The sequence below is a fragment of the Castor canadensis genome, chromosome 13 (genome assembly GCF_047511655.1).
Source record: "Castor canadensis chromosome 13, mCasCan1.hap1v2, whole genome shotgun sequence".
NCBI classification, from domain to species: domain Eukaryota; kingdom Metazoa; phylum Chordata; class Mammalia; order Rodentia; family Castoridae; genus Castor; species Castor canadensis.
The window spans coordinates 71804490-71830195 of NC_133398.1; the positions used below are offsets into that span (position 1 = coordinate 71804490).

Below are 25706 nucleotides of genomic sequence, written 5' to 3' on the forward strand. Positions count from 1 at the left end.
TGGCTACTGAGCACTGAAATATGCTTAGTGTGCCTGAGGATGTGAAATTTTTCATTTTTTCATTAATTAAAATAGACACCTGGGGCTAGCAGCTATCAAATTAGATGGCATAGCTTTAGTAGATGAACTGCATGTTGAAGAGGAAAGATCAGAATTTCCTTCCCCATAGTAGCTTGAATCAGACCCTGTTTGGGGCTGGAGCAAACAGAGAGCAAGATGACAGCGGGGACAAAATGGAGCCGTACCTCTTTATTTGTGGAGGCTTCTGTGGGGTCACTGGGATGAAGAGGTGTGCTTGACGACTCTGCACCCAGGGGTGAGGAGCTGCCGGGAGGTGGAGACTGGAACACAGCAAGAGCACACAGCAGTGAGAACGCAAGGCATGCCGACACCCTGGCCCGGGGGAGAGGCCAGCAGAGGGGCAGCAGAACACTACTGAGAGACCCCAGTGGGAGAATGCACTCAAGGATCTACTGATACACAGGACTGGCCTGGGTGTCCAAGCTTTCTTTTCAGTTCCTGCCACTGCTCTAAAGGAGTTTTACAGCCCTGGCTCTTTTTCTCCTCAGGTCAGCCATTGAGAGAAAATAGAGAAAAAGTTGACTATCAAACTTAAAGTTCTAAATAAGTAGAATTAAGTGTATTATGCAAATTGTTTAAAATTTTCTCTTAATGAAAGACACAGATATTTAGCATACTAAATGTCTTATAAATCACCTGCCCGAGATGATATGAATGCACAAACACACATGCTGTGGTTTGAACTGAAGGCTTTGAGCTTGCTAGACAGGGGCTCTATCACTTGAGCCACACCCATAGCCCTTTGTGCTTTATTTTTTGAATAGGGTCTTGCTTTATGCCCAGGCTGGCCTGGACTACATACAATCCTACTTATACTTCCCATAAACTTGGGATGACAGCCATGCGCCACCATGCCCAACTTTTTGTTGGCTGAGATGGGGGTCTTGTGAACTTTTTGCCTGGGCTGGTCACCACACAAGGTCCTCCTGATCTCTGCCTCCCAAGTAGCTAGGATTACAGCTGTGAGCCACCACTCCCAGTAAAAGGCATGTATTTTAAAGAGGCAGTGGGAACTGATTTGGATGACTAGAAACCACCCCACCTGTATTTTCCTACTCAGTTCAGATGTCAAATGTGTTCTGTGACTTAATACACAAGGCACTGAAAATTCAGAGAAATGTTAACATTTCAGCACACAAATCACATTTACCTTGGATGATCTTAGAATGATTTAGAAATGCTCTGTCCGATAATGTGTCTGAAAACAAGGCTTAGAAAACTAGGTTTGGGGAACAGGATCCCTGCAGGGTGTGGTGGTGCCTTGGTGGATGGGTGCAGGCAAGCCCTACTTAAAGTGAGCATGAAACCCCACGATAGCGCACAGAACACTGCAGGTACTCCCTAAGTATCTGCTGAGTGACAGACCAAATAACCAAGCACATGAATAGGACAAATCCAGGCTCTGGAAACATTCCCAAGTGACATGAGAACAGTTCTGTGTGCTCCTGAAATCTTGGCAGATGAAGGGCATCCTCAGGTGAGCCAAAGATGGTAACAATGCTGCAGCTACGGTCCTCTGAGCAAAAGAGTGCAGTTTGTGGGCGATGTCTGAGAGCAGGTATAAAACACAGATTGAAAACATGTATGGTGTATTCTCTTGGGAAGTACAGGGATGTGAGCTAGGGGAGGTAAGTCTCAGGCAAAGGAAGCAAAATTACACTAGGGTTTGCTTGAATCCACATCTGCTCCCTTGGGGCTGGCCCCTTGCGATGTGGAGACACCAGTGAAATATCTTTGCATGGAAAGGGAGAATGTTTCATGAAAGCAGTGGTGCTGGGAGTGGAAGGCATGTTAAGAGACAAGGGGACCTCGTGAACATTTATGTGAGATTGAGAGAACGAATGCCCCATATTCTGAATTATAGGAAATACAGGGAGCACAAAATGAACCAAAAAATGATGTGGTATCAGTATTCAGACCAAGAAGTCGTATGATCCCAGCCTATGGCCATGTTATTACCCGATTCCAGGGAGGGACCTGAGGACCAGTGGCCCCTTAAATATTCACATGTAGAAGTGAAATGCTTGGCAGCCAAGCCAGAGGGGAGGCACAGGGAAACAGCAGACCTAAAAAGCAAGCCCCACGGCCCCTTGCTATCATAAAGCAGCCCCACGTGCCTTTAAAAAGGAGCACACAGAATTGTCCACTCAGCACCCAAGACAGTTGGGAGGTACTCACTTACTTAGCTCTGTTTAGCCTACTCAAAATTAATGGAGGAATATATGAGAAGTTAATGCCTTTAAATTTCCCCAGTTTTTAGATTTAAAGAGCTTCCTTTGATATTTATGGCTCAATTCCTGCCCCCACCCCAAGTAATTTTCTCCATCATAAAGATTTTAAGGGTCTAGTCCCTGAGGAAGCTAGTGCAATGAATCTTCTTTAACTGCATGGTTGTGGGACTTTGTAACACCTTCATTTAAAAAAAAGTACCCTGAAAATCTATATTTCCTATTTCTTTATTTTCTACTTCAGTGTTCTAAAACTAGATTTCTTACAACCCTGTGGGTACCAGACCATCCTAGGGTGATGTGGAAAGTCAGGTTATCAGGACAGTGAGCAGGGATGTGAAAAAGGAAGCTCAGAAACCTCAGAAAATCTAAGAGATCAGTGCTGGGTATCCACCAGGGAATGGTGGGGAAGAGCAACAAATAAGTCTGCAGGGGTCACTGCCCTGACAAAGGCTTTTGTGGCCTCAAACCAACCTTCTCAGGAACCACTTCCCCTAAGACACCCGATGCTCTAGGGTTCTGCACAGGCACAGACTCCTGTGAGTTTCCTTCCATGTGCATGTGCAACGAACAGCCTCTATCTACAGTTTCCCTTCTGCATTCAACGCTCAATTCAAAAGCATCCACTTCACTGATGCTTTCTCAGACTCTATTCACAGTACACTTCTGCCTTGCTGGCATGTGCCATGCTTAATCATTGCTTATGTACATGCCCCACTCCCCAGAGTTCTAGGTGGTGGGATTTTGTCTCCTTCCCATTCCTCACACAATTGCCTAACCTTGGTACTCAGCAAATGGAGGCACTGGAGAAATGATGTGGTTTCTAGCTTTACACTGCTTTAAACCTGCACAGGAAGCACTATGTTACAGATCCACTCACTGCTTCCTTGATAAATTTTAGTGGTCAATGTAAGCCCTCTTCTGCTATAGTATCCCTTCACTGCTCCGTGTAGGACGTTCAATTTGCATTTTGAGTTAGAGAAATGGTCTTTGCCAATGAAGATTCTAACCTGGGATCCAGCAAGCACTTTTGAAACACAGAGCTTTTCCAAAACAAGGGAACCCCTCTCAATACACCTGGCACAAGCCTACAAATCACACACACCATAGCTGACCAAGTCAAGGGTGGACAGCAGCTCCAAACAGACTCTGTTCCTAGAGAGCCAAAAAATGGTGTTTGAGTATCTGCTTCAAAAGCTCTCCAACTTCCCCCTGGATATACTCTTAAATGTCATAGAAAAAAACTGAAATTAGATAATACTGTTCGTTTTCAAAGAGTGTATTGGAAACAAAATTTGGTCAATGGCATTTCTGTCAGGAGTCTCATGTTTCTGGGCTAGTGAATGGATGTTCAATATTAGGTGAATGATACCAAAGGTGGGAAGCAAATAAGGATTTGAGAATTCACAAAGATGAGAGCTACCAGGTCTCCTTTGCATTCCACAGTTACCAGCACCACAGTGCTCGTCCTGTGGCACCTGGGAAAGGCCCTATCCCACCTTATGACTCCAGGACTATGTACAGCTGCTGGTGCCACAGGCCCAGGCATCTCTCACATTCATTCTGAGAGTCTAGGGAAGGTCTCCTTCCCATCCGGTGTTTTGGGAACCATGGTTGCTGGAATCACCTGCACTTGCCTGAGGGACCTGGGGACGGTACTCTCCACATCCCATACCACTGAGATTGTGGAAGCTCCCACAAGCCCAGTGCCATCAGGGCTCCCCTCTGTAGAGCCTAAAGACATACCCTTGAAAGCACATGTCCACTGCAAAGTCAAAATTATCTTCATGGAATTGCTGCAACCCAGACACTGCTGACATCAATGATGAAAAAATAAAACCACACAGAGATTATGTTTTTGAACTCCACTATAACCAATTCCAAAGCAACTATCCAACTGATATCCCATATCTCACCTAGACAAAAAAGTCTTTTCCTACAACAGTTACTTGATAAAATGGAAAGAAATGAATGCTACACCAGATGTGCGGACATCAACATAAGGATACAAGAAACAGGAAAAGAAACACAACCCTTCCAAAGGAAAAAAGTCATTCTCCAGAAATAGATCACAATTTGAAGGAAATTGTGAAATGCCTAAAAGAGAATTTAAAATAATGATCCTGAGGAAACAGTGAAATACAAGAGAATACTGATGTCGTACAAAGAAATGAGAAAAACATTCAGGATATGAATGAGAAATTCACCAAAGACAAACAATAAAAAAAAACCAATTAGAAATCTTGGAGCTAAAAACTTCAATCTGGGCAAGGAAAAATATAAAAGAGAGCTTCCACAGCAGACTAGAATAGCAGAAGAAAGAGTTTCAGGACTTGAGGACAGGACTTTTCAATTAACCCAGTCAGATAAAATTTAAAAAAATGAAAAGGGTCTATGAGACTTAGGGGATCCCGTTAAGCACTTGTACTACGGGAATTACAGAAGGTAAAGGGAGGAAATGCACTGGAAACGTTTCATGAAATAATGGATGAAAGTTCCCAAATTTTCAAAAAGGTATGGAAATGCAGATTCTGAGAAGCTCAAAAGAACCCTAAATAAATTCAACCAAAACATACTTTCATCAAAGCATATTACAATCAAACGTCAAAAGTACAAGACAGAGAATCCTAAAAACCACAAGTGTCAAGTTATGTATAAGGGAAGGCCCACTGAACTTACAGCAGATTTCTCAGCAAAAATCTTAAGAGGCCAGAAGAGACTGGAATGATATATCCTAATTAAGAAGAAAAAATAGTCCCAAGAATAATCCCAGCAAATTATGTTTCAAAACTGAAGGAGAAATAAAGTCTTTCTCACAGAAGCAGAAACTGAGGGAACTCACCCCCAGACTAGCCCTATAATACTTAAGAGAGTCCTACTCTACAAATGAAAGGATAATAACTATTATCATGACAACACATGGACATACAAAACTCACTAGAAGATCAGACACAAAAGAAAAAAGGAAAAGAAAATCTTAGCATGACTTAAAACTACCAAATCACAAAAATAAACAAACAGAAGAGGTGAAAATGAAAAATATACAAAGCAAGCAGAATAAAATGAACAAAATAACATATCATTAATAACCCTAAATGTAAATGGATTAAATTCACCAATCAAAAGACCTGGACTGCGGTATGGCATTATTTATCATTTTGAAAAATTTGAGTGCTGAGTTTTCCTACTTAATTATGCGTTAAAAGTATCAAGTATGCTTGCTGCCTGGCATTATTTGTGGCAGAAAGGTTTGCGACTGGATGGTGATAATATTAATTATTAAGAGCCCTTAGGTATTGCTGGATAATATCAGAGAAGCAGAGTGGCTCTCATTTTAACATGAGAGAGAAGGGCTTTTGTAAAATGACCCATAGCAAAAATAAGATAAATGACTTAAAACATTTGGTGCACTATAATGCTTTGCTCTCCCAATAAAAATACGCTTGGTGAGAAGGTTTCCCATCAACTATTCATTTTTTGTAAATTTAAATACTATGAATCCACTAATAGCAAATTTGTGATCTCTGCTTGGAATTGAAAACAAAATATTTTGCTTCAATATATAATAATGACTTGCCGTATACATTCCTATACATGTCAACTTGAATGTGTTACTTTACAAATGAAAGCTAGAAAATATTGTATACTATTACAATATTTTATTACAAAGAAAAAAGATGTAGACAGAATGAATGGATTAAGACAAAAACAAAAACAAGAACCAACTATATGCTGCCTAAAAGAAGCTCGCTTCCCTGAAAAGGAAACACAGAGACTAAAGTGAAAGATTAGAAAAAGACATATACAAATGGAAATCAAAAACAAGCAGGAATAACTATGCTCATATCAGATAAATCAGAATTTAAAATTTAAAAACCATAAAAAGAGACAAGGTCATTATCTCTCTTGTGAATTGACAAGATCAATTCACAAGAAGATAAAACAATTACAGGCATATATGCCTCAAACACGGGACTTCCCAAATACTGAAAGCAAATATTAGCAGGTTTGAAGGGAGATTTAAGTTCTAATAAAATAATGACTGGAGACTTTGATACCCAAATTTCTTCAATGGACAGATCATCTAGACAGAAAAGCAACAAACATACATGAGTTGAACCATACTATAGAGAAAGTGGACCTAATAGACATTCACAGAACATTTCATCCAACAGCAAGCAGAATACACGTTCCCTTCATCAGCATGTGTGATATTTTCCACGGTAGATCATAAATTAGGCCACCAAACAAGTCTCAATAAATTTTGAAAAACTGAAATCATATCATGTACCTTCTCAGTCCACAATATGTTGAAACTCAAATCAACAAAAAGAAGAATGGAAACACAAATAATGGGAACGGAATAACATGCTCCTAAATGACCATTAAGTGACAGAATAAATTGAAGGGGAAATCAAAACATTTTAGAAAATAATGAAAATGACAACACAACATACCAAAATCTGTAAAATACAGGTAAAGCAATACTAAAAGGAACTTTATACTAATAAATATATACATTAAAAACTCAAATAACTCAAAGATCTTAAATAACCTAACAGTGTACCTCAAAGACTCACTCAAAAAAGCAAAAACAGACCAATCCCAAAGATAAAAGGAAAAAAATAATGATGATCAGAGCAGAAATAAATAAAATTGAAGCAAAAAAAAAAATAGAAAAGATCAATGAAACAAAGAGTTGGGTTATAAAAGGATAAACAAAATTAACAAACCTTTAGCTAGACTAAAAAGAAACAGAGGAGACCTGAATAAATAAAATCAGAAATAAAAATAAAACCCTGCCACAACTGAGTCAAGGAAAAGTAGGAAATATAAAATAACAAGCAGGAATTAAAAATCTCCCATCTAAACTATATCCAGGACCTGATGGATTTACAGATTAATTCTACAAAAACATTTAAAGAACTAATTCCTATTATTCCTAAACTATTCCAAAAATTTTAATGGAAGGAACTCTGCTAATCTTTTTTTTAATGAGGCCAGCACTTCTCTGATGCCAAAACCGGAGAAAGAGACAACAAAAAAGAAAACAACAGACCCATATCCCTAACGAACACAGATGCAAAAATTCTCCACAATATACTAGCAAACCAAATTCAACAGCACATTAACAAGGCCAGGTGAGATTCATCCCTGGGATGCAAGGATGATTTAACATGTGCAAATAAATAAATGTGAATACAATACATTGAGAATAAAGAGTAGAAACACATAAGACTCAATATCCATGATAAAAAAAAAAGCCCTCAACAAATTAGGCATAGAAGTAACATACTTCAAAATACTACAACATCAAAACACCACAGCCAACATCAAACGGAATGGAAAAAAACTGATAGCATTTCCTCTAAGATCAGGAACAAGACAAGAGTCCACTCACATCACTATGATATAATGTAGGACCAGAAGCTTTACCCAGAACAATTTAGCAACAGAAAAAAGAAAAGGCATCCAAATAGGAAGGGAGGAAATCAAATTATGCCTGTTTGCAGATGATAGGATTCCATTCAGAGAAAAGCCTAAAGACTCCACCAAAAGGCTTTTAGAACTGATAAATTCAGAAAAGTAGCAAGATACAAAATCAATATACAAAAAAAAAAAAATCAAGAACTTTTCTACCTACCAATAACAAATTTGCTGGAAAGAAATCATGGAAGCAATCCCATCCACAAAAACTAACAATAATTTAAAAACCCTAGGAAATGCCTTAACCAAGGACATAGAAGATCTCTACGATGAAAATTATGAAGTACTGATAAAAGAAATTGGAGATTACACATAAAAATGGAAAGACCTCCCATGTTCTTGGATCCAAAGAATTAATGTTGTTAAAATAACCATTCTACCCAAAGTGATCCACAGATTCAATGCAATTCTCATCAAAATATCAGTAATTTTATTCACAGAAAAAGAAAAAGATCATCCTAAAGTCCAGATAGAGCAATCGGAGCCAGAAAAGCCCATGTAGTCCTGAGCGGGGAAGGGAGCAAAGCTGGAGACACCAGAATATCTGACTTCAAAACATATTACAGAACTGTAGTAAGACAGCTTGGTACTGCCATAAAAATAGACACATAAACCAATGGAACAGAATGGAGAACCCCGAGATTACTCCATTCTCATTCAGCTAACTGAGGCTGTGACAAAATCACACACACAAAAAATACAATGGAGAAAAGACAATTTCTTTAATTGTGCTGGCAAAGTTGGCTACACACATGCAGAAGAATGAAATGAGATCCCTTCCTCTCACTGTATACAAAAAATCAACTCAAAGGATCAAAGACCTAACTCTTAAATCTAAAATTATGAAGTTATTACAAGAAAACATAGGGGAAATACTTCAAGACATCGGTATAGGCAAAGATACTTTAGATAGGACCCAAAGGCATAGGCAACAAAAGTGAAAAATAGAAAAATGAGATTATATCAAACTAAAAGGCTTCTGCAAAGCAAGGGAAATAATTAACAGAACTAAAAAGATATCTCCAAGCTATTTATCTGATAAAGGATTGACATCCAGAATACATAAATAACACCAAAGTATTTATATAAGTAATAAATAAGAACACTAAAAATACAATTAAAATATGGGCTAAAAGACTAAACAGACAGTTATTAAAAGAAGGTATAAAAATGACCAAGAATTACAGGGGAAAAGGTGAATTTACTAATCATCAGAGAAATGCAAATCAAAACCATAATGATATATCATCTTACCCCGGTTAGAATGGCTGTTATCAAAAAGCCAAAAAAAATAACAACAATAGCATGATCAGGATGCAGAGAAAAAGGAACTCTTTATACACTGTTGGTGGTAATATTAATGAGTACAGCCATTAAAGAAAACAATATGGATATCCCTCAGAAAACTAAAAATAGAACTATTATCTGATCTGGCAATTCCATTATTGGGCATATATCTGAAGGAGATGAAATCATTAGACCAGAGAGATACTTGCTCTCCCGTATTCACTGAAGCACTATTCACAATAGCCCAAATCTGGAATCAACCCAGATGCCCTTCAGTGTATCAATGCACAAAGAAAATGTAGTATATTTATACAATGGAATACTATTCAGCCATAAAATAAAAGAAAATCCTGTTATTTGTAGCAATATGGATGGAACTAGAGGTCTTGTGTGAATCAACCCAGACACAGAAAGATGAATACCATATATTCTCACTCATTCGTGGAAACCAGCAAGTGGAAGAACGGAATGGAAGAGTGGTCACTAGAGATGGGGAAGAGCAGGAGAAAGAAGGACAAGACAAAGTTCAATAAGGGGCACCAAAAACACAGAGTGGAGCAATCACTCCTGGTTCTTCTTTAGCACACGAGACAACTTATTGGATAAAACAACCTGTGACACATTTCAAAACAACTACAAGAATATGAGACTCTGGACATGTAGCAATGATTGACGTTTGAAGAGACAGAAATGCTGTTAAATTACCCTGATTTGATTACTATACATTATATACATGTATTAAATTATCATACTGTGCCCCATAAAGATGTACAAATATTATACTTCAAATATGTATGCAAATAGAGTACAAAAGTAAAATGCTGATGATCCTACAAGTACTGTGTCGTCATCAATTATAAAGCATTATCCACATGCATTGTATCATACTTGGAAAATGAACTCTGATCACATGGAAAGGACTGTGCCCAACACACCTACTGGGGTCTTTGAAAATTAAATAATAATACTTTTCACATAAAATGAGAATGGGAAAAAAAGAGTACTATGGTTTGAATGTAGCCTTCCAAATACATGTATTGGAAACAATCTCCAATTAAACAGTGCTGAGAGGTGGGCCCTTAGGAGGTAATTAGTTCATGGGGGCTCTGCCTTCACGAGTGGGAGTAAGTTAGTCACAAAGGAGGGCGGTCAGCCCCCTTTTCCCTCCCTGCCTCACATGTGCTGGCTTGCCTTGTGCCATGTTACCACACAGCACACAGATCGTTGGCAGTTGCTGGTACCATGCTCTTGGACTTTTCAGCTTCCAGAACTATAAAGCAAATAAACTTTTATTATTTGTAAATCATCCATCTGTGGTATTCATTTTAGAAACAGAAAACAAACTGAGACAAAGAGCTCAATGGGAAGGATGATAACAACAGAAAGGCTGCAAAAGAGAATAGCTGGAATGTCAAATCATTTATTAAGAAAGGTTCTTAGAAAAACTGAGCCAGTCCTTAAATACTTTTGCTGAAATGTTCCTCTTCATGACTGAAAATGCCTTCCTGTTCATGCTGCAAAAGTCACATGTGAAGTGAAGGTAATTTTATTGTGTGATTCAATGTTTTTTAAAAAAAATTTTAACCCCCACCAATATTATTACTCTGTTCTATGAATTTGCATATAGTTAGAATTACAACCTGGCTGCTGTTCATCAAAAGATAAGCTGTGCTTATATCTATAATCTTTCAAAAAGTGAAGTTCTAATTGGACCTCTTCTTGCTCATATTTTGAAATTCTGGTCCTGGTTTTAAGTCAATTAATTTTAAGTAGCTTTTTGAAGGTACAATAATGCAGGAACTCTTTAGAACGTCTGGCCCGTCGTTAAAAAGTGACACAACATGACAGGCATGAAGTGAGTCTGAGTATGAAAGGGAGAAGAAGCCACCAAGTGTGTGTGTGTGTGGGGGGGGTCAGGGCCATTTCCAGTGCAGCACACACAGAATCCTCTTGTCACAGTGCCTAAGACTTGGAAGGCCCCAGAACAAAATCTGTTGGTTGGTCGAAGTAAACATCAAGCATCTTCTAAGACACCAGGTTGAGGTTTCAAAGTCACCATGATGTGGCTTTCCAACACTAAGGTCCATTTTCCAAAGCATGATGTGATTATAGGGAACACAAATTACATGCCACCCTTGAAAAGGACTTGGATATTTTAATTTTTAAGTTATAACTGAACAAGTAAAATTGTGTCTGATGTTTCAGGACTGGTTAACAAATGTTCAAGTCTTGGAGTTTGGCAGACCAACTTTTGAATTCTATCTCTACCACTCATAGTTCTGATGCTGGGCAGATGCTTGCATCCTTCCTCAGAAATGGAGCAAATGGTTACTCCCCACCTCCTGGGGTTGATGGGAGCACTGCCTGGGTGATGAGTACCTGGGCATGTATAGAATGCTCAACCAGTATTAGCAGTCATTCACAATTCCAACATTACAAAACTTATTTCACCCCCTGGAGAGTGCTAACAAGGCCAGCATACACTCATGGGAATATTTTCTTCATCTCATCTGGTTCCATTTCTCATTAAAATTTCACTCACAGATAAAATGAAAAAGCAAACAGAAGGCTCTATAAAAGTCACACACACACCACTAAGACTCTACGTTAATTTGTAAGGCCCCCACAATCCTAATGGTATACTAGGAGGAACAGCTCATTAGTGGGTAAGGCTGGGGGCAGGCACCTACAACTGCTCTGTGCAACTTCTGGCATATCCCATGCAAGAAAGCATCTCGGGATGTGAGAGTTGAGAGTGATGCTATTATAGTGATTGATTTACAAGACAGAGTCACGTGCATCATCCTACTCCAGTGTTAATTTATAGCATAGCTCATGCATGCCCCTGGTACACGACTGATTAGGACACCCAGTGAAAGACCCCAGCCATCTCTAGCAGAGCTCAATGAGTCTAGTGAACACTGGTCCCTTTCTTCCAGGGAAACTCAGTGGCAAAAATTCACTGTAACAAAAGGGAGGGGAATATTTTAGAATAAGTTTTATAGTTTTGCCCAATGCATCTGAGATTGAGTTATTTACTAGTTTTACATATGTGAAATACCTCATTAGAATCTGGGAATAAAGTGTTTGTTCTGAGTGACCAAGCTGCCACATGAGACTGTAATACTAAGAGTTTATGAACATTTTTTGCAGATCTCTTGCTAAATACCTACTTTCATTTTGAACAGCTTTAAAAAGCTCTGAGCTTTTTATCCTCAATTTGAGAATCTTTAGTCCTTACTTTTTACTAGTGGAATAAATTCTAGACTACCTTGGCACTTAAAGCACTCCAAGGTTTGCTCTTAATTCCTTTACTGTTTCTGCCCCCCTTCTTGTCCTTATTCTTTTATCATCAAGTCAAACTGAACTACTTCCTATTCCCAGCCTATATCCTGTGTGGTTCTGCTCAGTGCCTTTCTTTCTGCTCTTACCTGAACTCTACACATCCATCAATCTCCAAAGGTCACTCCAAATATGACCTCTTTCATGCAGTCATCCCAGTTCTCTTAAGTGAGAGGAATCCCCCTTTAAGAAGGAAGTTTCCTCTCTCAATACCTAATACAAACCCCTCATAAAATAAGCAAGAGGAGGTCAGTACATGTGTTGAATGGAAAGATATGCACAGACTCCTATCTTGTGTCAGAGGAAAAACGAGTGCAAAGCAGGTTTGTATAAAAGGGTAGGTTCTAACACATGCAGCATTGCACTGGTGTTCTGCCGTGAGTTCTGGTACCACGTGCATCTAACAGGTTCTCCTCACTGGGTCTTGATCATTATCTGTCTCCCTCTCTCACCGTTGTGGGTCCCCACATGATTAGGGCAGTTCCGTGGGTGCGATGATAGGAACCAATGTTCACAAAGGCGGCCTTTCATACACACTGTAACCAACCATGTGGTCATTCAATTCTGTTCAGCCGGAACATTCCGGGTCTGCTTTTCCTACATGGGGTGGTCACCCGGGGCAGGCCATGGTCCAAGCTCTAGTGCTTCTGACAAACTCATTTTGAGAAGGTGTGGAGCTTTTGGATCCCCAGGTCCTCAAATGGTCCTTCCGCATCTGCTTATTGTTCTACTGGTTTATCCCCTTTCTCAAATCAATGTACGCCATTTCCTTTACTGAGCTACACTGCTTTAAAGGAAACTTACTCCATGTTAGAATTATTTTAAAAACCTGAATATATAATAATTTTTTTCTTACTCTATGATACATTTGAGCTTCTGAAAATCAAAACTGGTTAAAAGTCCATGATCATTCACTCTTAGTTCAAAGTATATTATCAGTGCACTTTTGTATTTCCTTAGTGTGGTAAAGTAGGGAAGTTAGTATAGGCATTATGGAGCATAATTATATCATTAAGATGATAATAGCAGGGCTTAATGAAGAGTTTTACATATACATTGATAATGGATTCAATTAATACCAGTAGATTGCTTTGAGATAACTGTCAGTTAAACTATGCTAACCATTTCTATTCTCTCTTTTCCCACAGGCAAAATCTTCCTGTTCTCTGCCCCAATCCATAAACCAGTATGAAAGCTGCAAAGGTGCAACCAGGACCTCAGGGAGTTTTACCTGGCAGAAATCCCCTCCAAGAGTGATTTCATCATTGGAGGCCACGTAAAGAACTCATTTTATCACCCTCATAAAGGTGCCAAGTCTCTGAAGCCAAGTTGTCAAAGACAAGGAAATTGACCAGTTAACTAGAGTCATCAGTGCGAGGTGAACCGACCTACTGTCTGAAAAAGCTGATGCATAAACAGAGGCTCTCCTTCCCCACTCTGAAGTAGTGTCACTGTAGTTATTTGAAGTGCATTACAACCTGGACAAATGAGGAAGTCTTTTATTCATTTCCCCTTTAAAATCCATTTATTCCTTGATGGTCTTCTCATACTTTCACTCCCAGGATACTGGCCCAAAGCTTAATGGGAGGAAAAAAACCCTAGTCACTTTTAATCTGTATTAAGAGTCACAACTAGCCCGGCACCGGTGGCTCATGCCTGTAATCCTAGCTACTCAGGAGGATCAAGGTTTGAAGCCAGCCCCAGCCAAACAGTTCGTGAGACCCTGTCTCACACACACAAAAAAGAAAGCTATCACAAAAAAAGGAGTGACTCAAGGTATAGGCCCTGAGTTCAAACCCTAGTACCATGAAAAAAAAAGGTCACAACTTATCCAGGTATGGTGGATGCCTGTAACCCCAGCACTCAGGAGGCTGAAGCAGGAGTATCTCAAGTTCAAGTGCGCTACATAGCAAGACCCTGCCTCTAAGCTAAACAAACAAACAAGAGATCCAACTAAGAGCACCAGGTCTGCTGCAATAACACAACATCTGCTAAGAAGTGCAAAGAGCTGCCATTTTCAAAGAGCTCGCTATGTGCCAGGCACTGTACAAGGGCGCCTTACACCCACTGCCTCATTTGTACAGCAAATGAGGTTCCTCCTGCATAAGGCACTAATCACATCCATTTTCATCAGCACCACCGAAGCAAAAGCCACACCAGAGATCACAGAATGGGAGGTGTCCAGAGCGACTCATTTATCAGAGCATGGGGACTGAGAAGGCAGTGCTGACGGGGAGACAGCAAGGAGCACAGCTTCCCCAGCAACTGGCTGAGTAAGCCAAGAGCCTCTGCTCAATCCAGGCTATGGGACAAACAAGCCACAGGCAAAGCTAATTACTTGTCCTGTATCCCAGGAGATATCCACTGTCTTTGTTCACTTACTTCTACTGTCAAGGGAAACACCAAGAACAATTTATAATCTGACCGATGAGAATGACAGCAAATCGGTGAACCTGAAGCCTGAGTGCACCTACCTCTTCTTCATGACTCTCAAACTGGTACATCCAAAAGTTCTCCATCTTTCCGGGCGTTGTCTTCGTGGCTGGGCCAGCTCTGGTGCAGCCACTGTGAGCTGAGACGAGCCCTTGACCTCAGTGCTGCTTGGTGAACTGTTTCCAGTGGTATTAGGTACCCAGTCAATAATGCAACTGGTAACAGGAGATGTGACCACCTCCCGGGTCCCTCCGCATTAACCCCTCGGCGTCTGAGTGGCTGGAGACCACCTTGCGTCACTGGTGGAGTGCTGTCAGCTGATGTTTCTGAGAAGAGGCTGCCCACCCTTGCTGGCAGCGGCACCTACTATTTCTGGGGAAAATAAACTCGTCTCTGAGGTGCTACCACAAACTTTCACACCCTTCAAGCTCTGCTACGTTTATAGAACCTGTGAAGAAGCATCCCCTCGGGGTGGGGGCTGGGGAAGAGATACTCTCAGGCTTTGTGTCAGAATACACCTGGGCATGGGGGGAGCTGAGCTCTGGCTAGCTACAGCTTGGCTTCTGGGGACAAAGGATGATGGAAGTGGACCCTTGCTCCTCTTCATATATACAGAGTGCCTATGACAACTTCTCATTGCAAAGTGAGAGGGATGTGACAAGCCAGCTACACAACCTTAAAAAAGGTCAGAATGGTTTGGACCAAACCAACAGGCAATCCCAAATTGGACTCAGAGCTGGACCATATCTGCTTATCCAGAGGAGACAGGAGGAAGAACAGACAAACCCGGGCAGAACTGAGCAGAGAGAGCTCACAGAAACCAAGGCAATGAGGATGGCTGTGAAGGCAGAAGACAGAGGGCTGCAGGGAGGCCTCCTGGGGCCCTTGTACCACTTACTGATCCATGGCAACAGGGAAGAAACTGGACACACAAAGGCATTCATCCTAACAGAGGGCTCCAGCCCCCTCGCATGAAACCCTTTATCAGACAAGCTGGCAGGTCTCTCCCTGGGTCTACCTGTTCAGTTAAGGGGCCCCATGGTAGAAAAAAGGAACACAAAGGAGATGAACCAGTCTGTAGCTAGAAAATCTGCCCATGCTAGTTGATAGTTTCCTGTGCTATGAATAAGCTCTGTGGGCCAAAATTGGAAGCAGGGTCAAGACAGAAGGTGGCCAAGAGAGGTGGGCATTCCCAACTTTCATCATTGTTCCTATTTCTAACCACTCTTGCTGGCTGTCAGATTGTACCTACTATAACCTGGGCCAGTTTGATTAATTCCTACAGCTGTCAGCCACTATAAAAGAATTGCAGGAAGGTGATACTCCTTTCTAGTTGCCAGCACTGGTCAGTTCTCGAAATACATTTTTCTTTCCATTAGCTATTTAAAAGGGAGAAAAATCCTTGGATATTGATTATAAAGTGTCCAGCCTAGACACTCTTACCATTTAACTATCCCTAGCTCATAGAGAAGTCACCTTCCTTGCCTGTTTCACTCTTGGAAACTGCTTTGGTGTAGGTTCCTGAGCCATCAGGACAGGGCCACTGGAGCCACTGGAGTCTTTACTGTTATTGTGGAAAGCTTGTGACTTTTTCAGTTATTAGCTAGACATGACCAGCTCATACAAGACTTAAATCACCAGACAGGCTACAAAAACTCAAATTATCAAAAGCAAAAGCAACTGCTAGGCCTTCTGGAAAGTGATAGAAGGCATCTGTACCTAGCATTCTATTGGCAAGAGAGAACTTGAAATTCTTTCCCTGGCTCTTTTGTTTTCATTTTCTCTTCCCTTTAATGTTCATTCTGCACCTGAAACCTGCTTAATTATTCACTACCACCTTCTCCAGACCTCATCAATAATGGATAACATCTGTGATGGAAAACTTCACCAGCAGCAAGACGGAGGCAGAGATGGGGGCATAAAAAATAGGAGCCACACAGCCACACGCCACTCCCAAAGGAAAGACTAGGGCACTGAGATAACAGCCAGCCTCAAGGCCTTCCCTCCCCAGTATGTCTCCCCCAGCACCAACGACACCCCTGAATTCTCTGCTTCCCAACCATTTGTGCAGCCAGGCACACAGAGCAATTATAATATTTGTACAACACGCAGTCAACTGGACCCCTAGGTGAGGATGTGCAGGGCTAAATGAGCCAAGCCTTAGGCCCAGGTTTTCTCCATCTGCACAGTCCACAGAGCTCATTAGCACACTGGCTGAACAGTTCTGCCATAACTTATAATTAGAGTTCGTAAAGCAATTTTTGGACACTGGCAGCCCCTTGAGAATAAAGTCAAAATCCTATTTACAGTCCTTTGGGATAACACCTTCTTATTCATTTCCACAGCCCTCTCTAGACTCAGTTCTCTCTGGTGTAGCCACCTGCTCCACTCCTGTGCTGGCTCATACACACCTTCCCCTTTGGCTTTATTCTCCATTGGTCATTCGGGAACTTGCAGATTTGCTTATACTCAGCCAGATGACAGAACACGTACAGCGTAGGATTTAGAAATGGCTGACAAGGTCCATGGCAAGAAGACACAGCAGTAGCTCCTATACCCCTAGGTTTTAAGCTCAGTAATGCTTTGCCTGCACAAGATAATAAGATGTCAAATGTGGAAGGCAGACTTCTCTGATGACCCCCAGGGACTTCCACCTCCTGGTATTCAGACTCATGTAGTCCCCAGCCTGGGGAGGGAGCATGGGTCAGTTACTCTAAGCAATAAATATAGCAACAGTGATGAGATATCACTCTATGATTGGGTTACCAAGGACGATGACGTCCATCTTGCCATCAGACTCTACAGCCTTCTGGTTTTGCATACTTTGTCAAATACGGGACAGGGTTGGTGGGAGACAGCCCATGTGGCAAAGGACTAAAGATACCCCTGTCTCACAGTCAACAGAGAGCTCAGGATCAGTCTAACAGCCTGTGAGGAACGGAATCCTGCCAGCAATGCTGCGAGTTGCAGAGCAGAGCTTTCCAATCTAAAACTGCAATAGGCCACCCGACAACTTTGGCCTCTGAGAGACCCTACATGTGAGAAGCAGCATGGGGTGGTTTGTGCTGCTAAGTTTGGGGGTGGGCAACTTGCTATGTGGCAGTAGGTAACTTAAGGCACCAAATAAGGATTCAGATGCAAGTGGTCTGGCGGTGGGCTTGGCAAAAGGCTAGCCTAGTGTTGTACACTGCATAGGCACAGCCTCAGCCTGCCCTGCTGTACCCCTGGGGACTTGCACAATGCCTCAAGTAGAAGAGAAACTAAAACATAATTAGTTTAATGAATGGATGAGAAACTAAAATATGTACTTCCAGTCTGTGAACAGGGACAATAGTCACAACAAGTTCACTATAAAAATGGTGACCAGCATAGCGCTGTGGCCAGGTCCTATCTCTTATTCAGACATGTCCTGGATGTACAGGCACTCCATCAAACCCAAGTGATTGAACATCTGTCCATCCTTTTTCTCAACAGTTTGAACCATGTAAGATAACAAAGTTGGTTTTATGGTCAACCCTAGGACTGAGGTCAAGAGAACAATGTGAGAAAATGAGCCTAGGATCTAGTCTGTATCAGTCTGTGCACAGACTAGAGCTAACTACCACAAGTTCATCCTTCCTATCCCAAGAATGTGTCACATTCTAGGTATGAATTGACTCGCTTGGGGAAACCAGGCTCCCATAGCACACACACACATACTCATCTAAATTTTGTCTACTTGACTTTACGTCCCATCTCAACTCCATCCTCTACTATTCACATCCTGGAAAATTTCTGGCTGTCCAGAACTCCACAAGCAGGTGTGGATTGAGAAGAGGCACCTTTCAGCTCAGAATACTTTGAGAGGAATCCTTCTCTTGCCCTTGTAAGATTGACAACACAACACAAGGTTAACAGGATAAGATGCTGTTTATAACTCTTAATGAATTAGCATGTGTACCTGACTTGGTCAATAGTCTCCTAGCAACAATAAAGAAAAAAAAATCCATGTTGGCTGCATGATGAATTCAGCACAGAGAGGGGGTGATATTAAGGAGTTCAGAGCCTCAGTGAAGCCTGGGTGTTCATCCACCTTCTTACAGCATCTTTTTCAAAAATTGGAAAAAAAAAAAAAGAGTGGGCACAAAAGTGCACATGACAGGGCAGGTGTTAAAATCAGGCCTTCACTTCCTAGGATTTTGATGCTTCCTTCCCTCCTCCCTCTCAGAAAGACAATCAGCCAATGCTGGTTTCTGACTAAGCAGTGTTAGAGCTGAAATGATTTCCTGCCTCAAAACACTTTTACCGTTGATCTCTGGAATGGAAGTAGGATGCCAATAAAAGGTTAATGCTGTCGGAAAGGGATGGTATGGGTTGTCATTATCACTAACTAGCAGGTAAGTTTGACTTGATCAGACCAGCCCTGGACAAAAAGGCAGATTGTACGGTGCTGCTTAAGGCAAAATCCAGGAACCAGGGTCAGCAGAGTGCAGGACAAGACAGGTGGCACAGTGAAGATCTGAGTGGTGGGGACAGCAGAAAAGACTCCCAGCTCAGAGAAGGTGAGGAAGGGGCACTAAGGCCACCTTCCCCTATTTCAGTTTGCCAGTCACCACGCTGAATAGTACAGGAGTTTTGACTTTCTCAGACAATGAACACATCACACCTGCCATTTTAAGTTCACATTTCCAGAGAGGACTCAACATCTGCAAACACATTTCTTCTCACAGTCACCCTGACAAAGAAATCTAATCGCTGATTTTACTGAGGAGGAAAGTGAGACTTAAGAGTGAAGGCAGGAGACTTATTTGAGGTGACTGCAGCAGGTCTGTTTTAAGGCAAAGATTGTCTCATGACGACACTGAGCATCACATTTGTGTGACTTGCTCTGAGAGAGGTGTAAGAGTTGAATAGAACACTGGATTTGTCCTAAGAAGGCTACCAGTGAATTACAAAGGCAACAGATTAATGCATGTGAGGTACATGTTAAAGAAGATACTAAAGAATTAAATGTTAAACTACAGTCCACAGATTAAAGTGGTTGCAGAAATATGTATGCCAACTCCAGAGATTCAGATCAGGACATTGGAATCCCAGACATCCCTACATGTATAAGGACTGAGGCCCTGATTTTATTAAATGGGAATGTGACCTGAACACAGGGAAGTCAGTGTGGGACAGACAGAGACCTGTCTTGACAGCAGAGGCAGACTTGGAGGTTTCACCTTACAGACGATCTTGTTACAGTCACATTTACCCCAAGTCACATGAAGTCTACTCTCAGCTAATCCATCTGGAGAAAATGAGGCCGAAATGCATAGTCCAGAGTCAAGTGTTCCTCACTCTCTCCATAACCTTATGTACCTTTTGATGTCCTTCTGGCAGGGTCTGTCCAACTATAGAGGTCACCAAATGAACATGAGAGCCTATTGCCTCAATGTGAGAAAAACTGCACATGAGACTCAGGAGAGTGAGAAGGCCCTTGTCCAGTCCAAACATCTACCCTTGGGGCAACCTGCAAGAAAGTGGTCAGTGAGGGCCATTTTCTAAAAAAGTGGATTGAGAAGCTACGTTTTTGCATTAAACTATGTTTTGCATTATGGTGCCGACTTACTTGTAATGAGAGTAATTTTCACTTCAAAGAGGATCACCTTTTTTCCTTTTTTATTCATTTTTTGATCTTTTTTTTCTCTTAAAAAGATGATGTTAATAGACAATTCATATTTCATAATTCTGCAGGGCTATGTGTCTCTGGGATTTAACTGGGTTACACATGGAACTCAATAATCTAGGATACAATTGTTCCTCCCCCTGCACCTGCCCTTCCTCCTTGTAAAGCCCCAGTCCACTTATCATAGGAAATACTGAGGATGCACAGTTAGGAAAGAGGACACAACTTCTCTTAAGATTTCTGGGCAGCTTCTTGAACCTTTGCTCAGCAAGTGAACATATCAGATACCTGATACCTGAACTGTGGCCCTGTGTGCTGAAAATCGAACTGAAAAGTGACAAAATTTTCTCTGGAAAGAATGTTCATTTCCTTCCCCATTGCTTATTCTAACATTTCTTCACAGATATACTGGTTGGTGAGACAATCCATTAAAAAGCTGAGAGACTCCTCTTGGGAAGGGGGGTCAAGTGAAGAGAAAAAAATTGGAGTTTGTGGGTTAAAAACATCAATATTTCCCTTTTTTTTTTTTTATTCCAAGGGGCACAAAGTAATTGGAGAACTTGCCTTCTGGTGTGCAGGTCATCAGACAAGTTTTGCTCCAGTGATTCTGTTATGGTAACTGATGTCAGTAAGGGGATACCTGTCAGGCAACAGGGCTTGCCTGCCACTGAATGCGCAGGCGAAACTCTAAAGGTGAGTTATCCGGGAGGAGAGAGCAAAAGCAAACATTCTCCTCTCTTTGTTCTTTTCATCATTGAAATGAATCATTTGCTCTCCAAATGGAATTTCAAGGTCAAGTCTTTTCATTTTGAATATGTGCCAGTAAGACCATTACATCTTAAAAAAAAATCCTGGTCACATCAGGTCCTCATTGTTTATAGAAAAATGGTTCCTTTTTGTTGTTGCTATTGAGAACTAAATTCTGTAACATGGAGCATTATTCCCCACTGGCAGGGAGAGGATACTTTACTGGGATTCTAAATTCCAGCACAGGCTATGAAAGGCACCCTGGTAAAAGACGACTCCCAAAAGCATTTAACTTTTAAAAAGACCACTAACCTACATAATTATTCAAGCCTGCGGAGAAGTCAATGCATTGCACTTGACCTCAGCACACATCACTTCCACGGTGATGGCTGTTCTTGGTGTTCTCCTCTCAGTGAATGTTCTGTGGTCTGTAAGCTCTGAGCACACTCACAAGCTGATGGCTTCTCAATACTTCCGTTTTTTTATTGTCAAGGTTCAGATCCACTTACCAGTTAATGATCTTCACCTTAAGTAGCACAGCCCCTGCCCTGACCTAGTTCTCTCCTTCTTTACTCTTATGTGTGTAATGTAAGCCAAACGGAAGTGTGCATGCTTAATGCAGATACCTTGTGAAACCAAAGGGAAGAACTCAGCACACCCATCTTACCAGGACACCTGAAAAAAGTCTTTCCAATAAACTGAGCATACAATATACAGAAGTGTTTGCTCTTTTATGCTTTTTCAAGACAACAGGAAAATGAGACAATCCCTTTGTACAGTGAGTGATTGCTGCATAATAATCCCTACTCTTGAATCTTTTTAAGGAAATGAAATTCACAAATGTAGTTTTAAAAGTGAAACCATACTATACAGCTTACAGCAAAAACTCAGTCTTTTTCTCTACCCTCCCCCACTACATGGTCCTATTCCCAACTCTGTCAGCATTTTCTTCTGATATTTACTTCCACAATCATCATAATGTCTCACCTTAATTTTTCAATTTTAGACATTATTTCTTGGCTCCTGTCATAAATGATTAAGATCTACCTCTTTTATATTACACATTCTCTCATCTTTTTAATGTTACAATTTCTGGCTAATCGATACTTAGTGTTTGCATCTTGAGACTCTACCTGTGCTCTCCTCAGCTCATCAATACTATCTATCGTTGTATTTCTTGCTTGTGTAACAACTACTTTCAGTGAGGTAAATAACTGAATTGTTTTTTATTTGGCTTCGTAATCTATGTGCTAATGAATAATTCATACCAATTATTTTAAAACCATCTCTAACTCCCGTGAGTCCAAACATATCAGAAAATCTCTCTATTCCATTCTTTCTAGCAGCTTCCTAACTGGAGCTCCCATTGGTTGCTACCTTGACCTTCTACACAGTCATCATCTCCCACGAGATTGCCTGTCCTGTGTTAGCATCCTTATTTCCTGAGTCTTGCATCTCCTTGTTGTGTTTATGCTTTCACTTTAGGGAGACCAATCCCCTAGGAGCTTCCTGAGAAAGGTTTATTGGGAGGTCAATCTGGGAACCTTCATGTCCAAAAACTGTGCTTGTTTGTTGTTTTTATGGTGCTGGGGATGGAAAAAAGGGCCTGTGCATGCTAGGCAAATTATCAATGAGCTACATTCCCAGCCCTGAAACCCTCTTTACTCCACATTCACACTGGTGTGGAAATTAGACTGAGAGTAGACCCTTCAATTTCCAGTGTTGCTTGGGGGATGTCTGAGACTATTGTGATTCCTTACCAACTGTAACCTAATTTTACCTTTCCTAGGATCTTCTCTTTCTCTCTTCTGCTGCAAATTTTCTGTGGGTCTTTCTTCCTCTTCTTCTTCTTTTTTTTTTTTTTTGGCAGTACTGGGGTTTGAATCCAGGGTCTCATGCTTACTAGGCAGGTGTTCTACCACAGGTCTTTCTTATTTCATTGTTCTAGATAGGTAACCTGTGTTGGTATATGCTTTGGCTATAGGAAATGGTCTTCCAGAATTCTCCCTCCATTTTACCTATGATCCTCTTGCCGCCTTACTTTATTACCTTAAAGATTTCAACTTAGTCTTCTAACTTTTCCACTGAAGCTTTTTAATTTTTAATTTCTGTGGCCGTATTTTTTAGTTTGGCTTTTCTTAGAATGGTTTTTAAAATGGCATCTCCAATTTAATGACCTCTCGTCCTCTCCTGCCCCTCTGAGAGAACTGGTAAGTATTGATTAGTCCTCACCTGCCCTGAGCACAGCCTTTATTTCCCTAAGTGCCTTTTTTCATGTCTTTGTCTTTCATGTTAGAAGCATTTTCCAAATGTCTGGTGATCCTTGGCTGTCCATTCATATTTCAGAGTTGGTCCTCCAAAGCCCACTGGAAGATCTATGAGTGGCAGGACCCTACCCTGCGGGGAGATCAAGTGGGGACCCAGATGTGCATCAGTATCTGCAGGCATCTTCTCTTGGATTTTCCATTTCCTCAGAGAGGATGACTCTAATCTGCTGGGGCATGGGGAGCTCGGCCAGGTGGGTTCTAAGCCTGACAACTAAGAATAATATGGCATTCTCACAGTCTCACTATTCATTAGGCCCTGTGTTCCTGAAGGCATCTCATTCTCACTTTTAGTTGTGGCCTGTCTTCAGTGTCATGCCCTTCTTGTTCACCCTTTCCTTACAGAAGCCACTCATCCTTTGTAGGCAGTCACTTGACTTCATAGGTTGGAGAAGGGAGTCTAATGTCTCCTATGGTTACCTTTCAAGCAATCCTTTTACTTTTTTCAGTCACGTCTGCATACCCCCTGCCACCTGAGGTATCTGGTGTTTCAAGTTCCTGAGCCTTGCTAGGGACTCTAGAGTCCAATTCCTTACAAATACTTGGTAGAAAAGAGGAAACTGAGACCTCATCAGTGTATTATTCAGGATTGACCAGCTATGATATGGTAACAAACCATCATCACCCCAAATCCCTGTGGCTTAACATGACCAAAGTTGTATCAGTCCCACATGGGTCAGCAGGGAACCCTGTTCACTATGGTCACCCAGGACCCATGCTGTGCTCAGAGGGGCCATCATTTGATGACTCCACCATCCTATCATGAGGCTTCCAGGTGTGTTGCCTGAAAGCAGCACATTTCAGTGCTTACACATCACTGGCCATGTCCTCTAGAAGTTTCCAGAGGATGAGGAAGTTCGATCTTGTCTATACTTGAAAGAGAACACAAATTCTGGAGAGCACTAATATGTCTAGTACAGTTACCAAAATTTTTAACATTTTATTGCTCTCATCTTCTGCTGTTTCCTCCATCCTTCTTCTTTTGTTACTTTATTATCATTTTATTGTAGTTTTATGAGACAGCAGAGGTAACACCATTTCAGGCGGCGTAACACACCACGCCACTCACAGTAGCCCAAACCTTCCAACACGTGCTGTGTGCTTGCTAAAGTCAATCTCTTGACTGTACTGTGACTGTTCTCCGCTCTGCATGGTTTCATTGCCTGCGTAAGCAGGGAGCTTTTCAGAATGGGCCATTCACTATCGATATTTTCTAAGAAAGGGGTTGGAAGGAAGTTCTCAGACATGAACCTGGAAAATGGAAACTCCTTGCTACAAGCAAATTGCATGTCTGTGACTTATTTTCACTCAGTGCTGAGCTTCTGTACATTCAGTAAGTTCTTGTGGTTGAGCCTTTCTGTCGTCCCATTCTGTACCAGCAATAAATGCCAGTTTGCTCCACATGTACAGCACCAATGCTCAGGGAATTAAAAGTGGGGTTAAAAGCAGATTTACCGACTAGCAATTGTCTGGCGAGTGGTCTCACAGGCAGTCTTGATCTCTATCTGTGCCACTGCAGTTTCTGATCTTGCCATTTTTCAAGGGCTACTTCTTCAGTCTGCTGACCATGTCACATGGAAAGCCCCTTTTCCTAAAACTCTCTCTGTGCCCACATGGATCTGGCTGAGTCTCAAGTCTGCAGCCCTTTCATGTGGAAACTGCCTAGATATAATACTGATTTTTTTTTTTCCTTAAATCAGTGGTTCTTATCCTTTCACTTGTGAAGACTCCCCGGAAGCATTTATAAAGCCAAACCAAACCCCAGAACACTGAGCTCTACCTCAGGTATTCAGATTTGGAAAGGAAGAACAATACTTTGCATTTTAACAAATGTTCCCCCACCCCAATGCAGGTCACACTACTTTTAACAGCACCTTTCCATTTTGTACAACAGCATGGGTAAACATTCCATAAATATTTTTTTGATGCTGAAGTAGAATAATACCTTAAAGGATAGTACACGAAGGTATTTCCTATAAATATGGCATGCCGAATAAACGCAACCCTCAGATTCAAATGGCTTAAAAATGACCGGGGGAGGATTTTATAGCACAGGTTTTTGGTTTTGCTGCCAATTAACTATTCATAACCCACTAAGCCTGACTCACCAATTCCTTAGCATCCAAG

The 25706-nt window shown here is 41.3% G+C and overlaps 1 protein-coding gene across 6 annotated transcripts in view; it reads right to left on the minus strand.

The window, feature by feature from the left end:
* Apba1 (amyloid beta precursor protein binding family A member 1) overlaps window positions 1-25706 on the minus strand; it is a 205104-nt gene that overhangs the window by 44075 nt on the left and 135323 nt on the right. For 5 of the 6 annotated variants that reach the window (XM_074052005.1, XM_074052006.1, XM_074052002.1 and 2 more), the window contains one exon: window positions 246-341. The exons of the other annotated variant lie outside the window; for it this stretch is intronic. In XM_074052005.1, the coding sequence (XP_073908106.1) occupies window positions 246-341 (96 nt within the window). The remainder of the gene's footprint in view (window positions 1-245; window positions 342-25706) is intronic. 6 annotated transcript variants of the gene reach the window in all.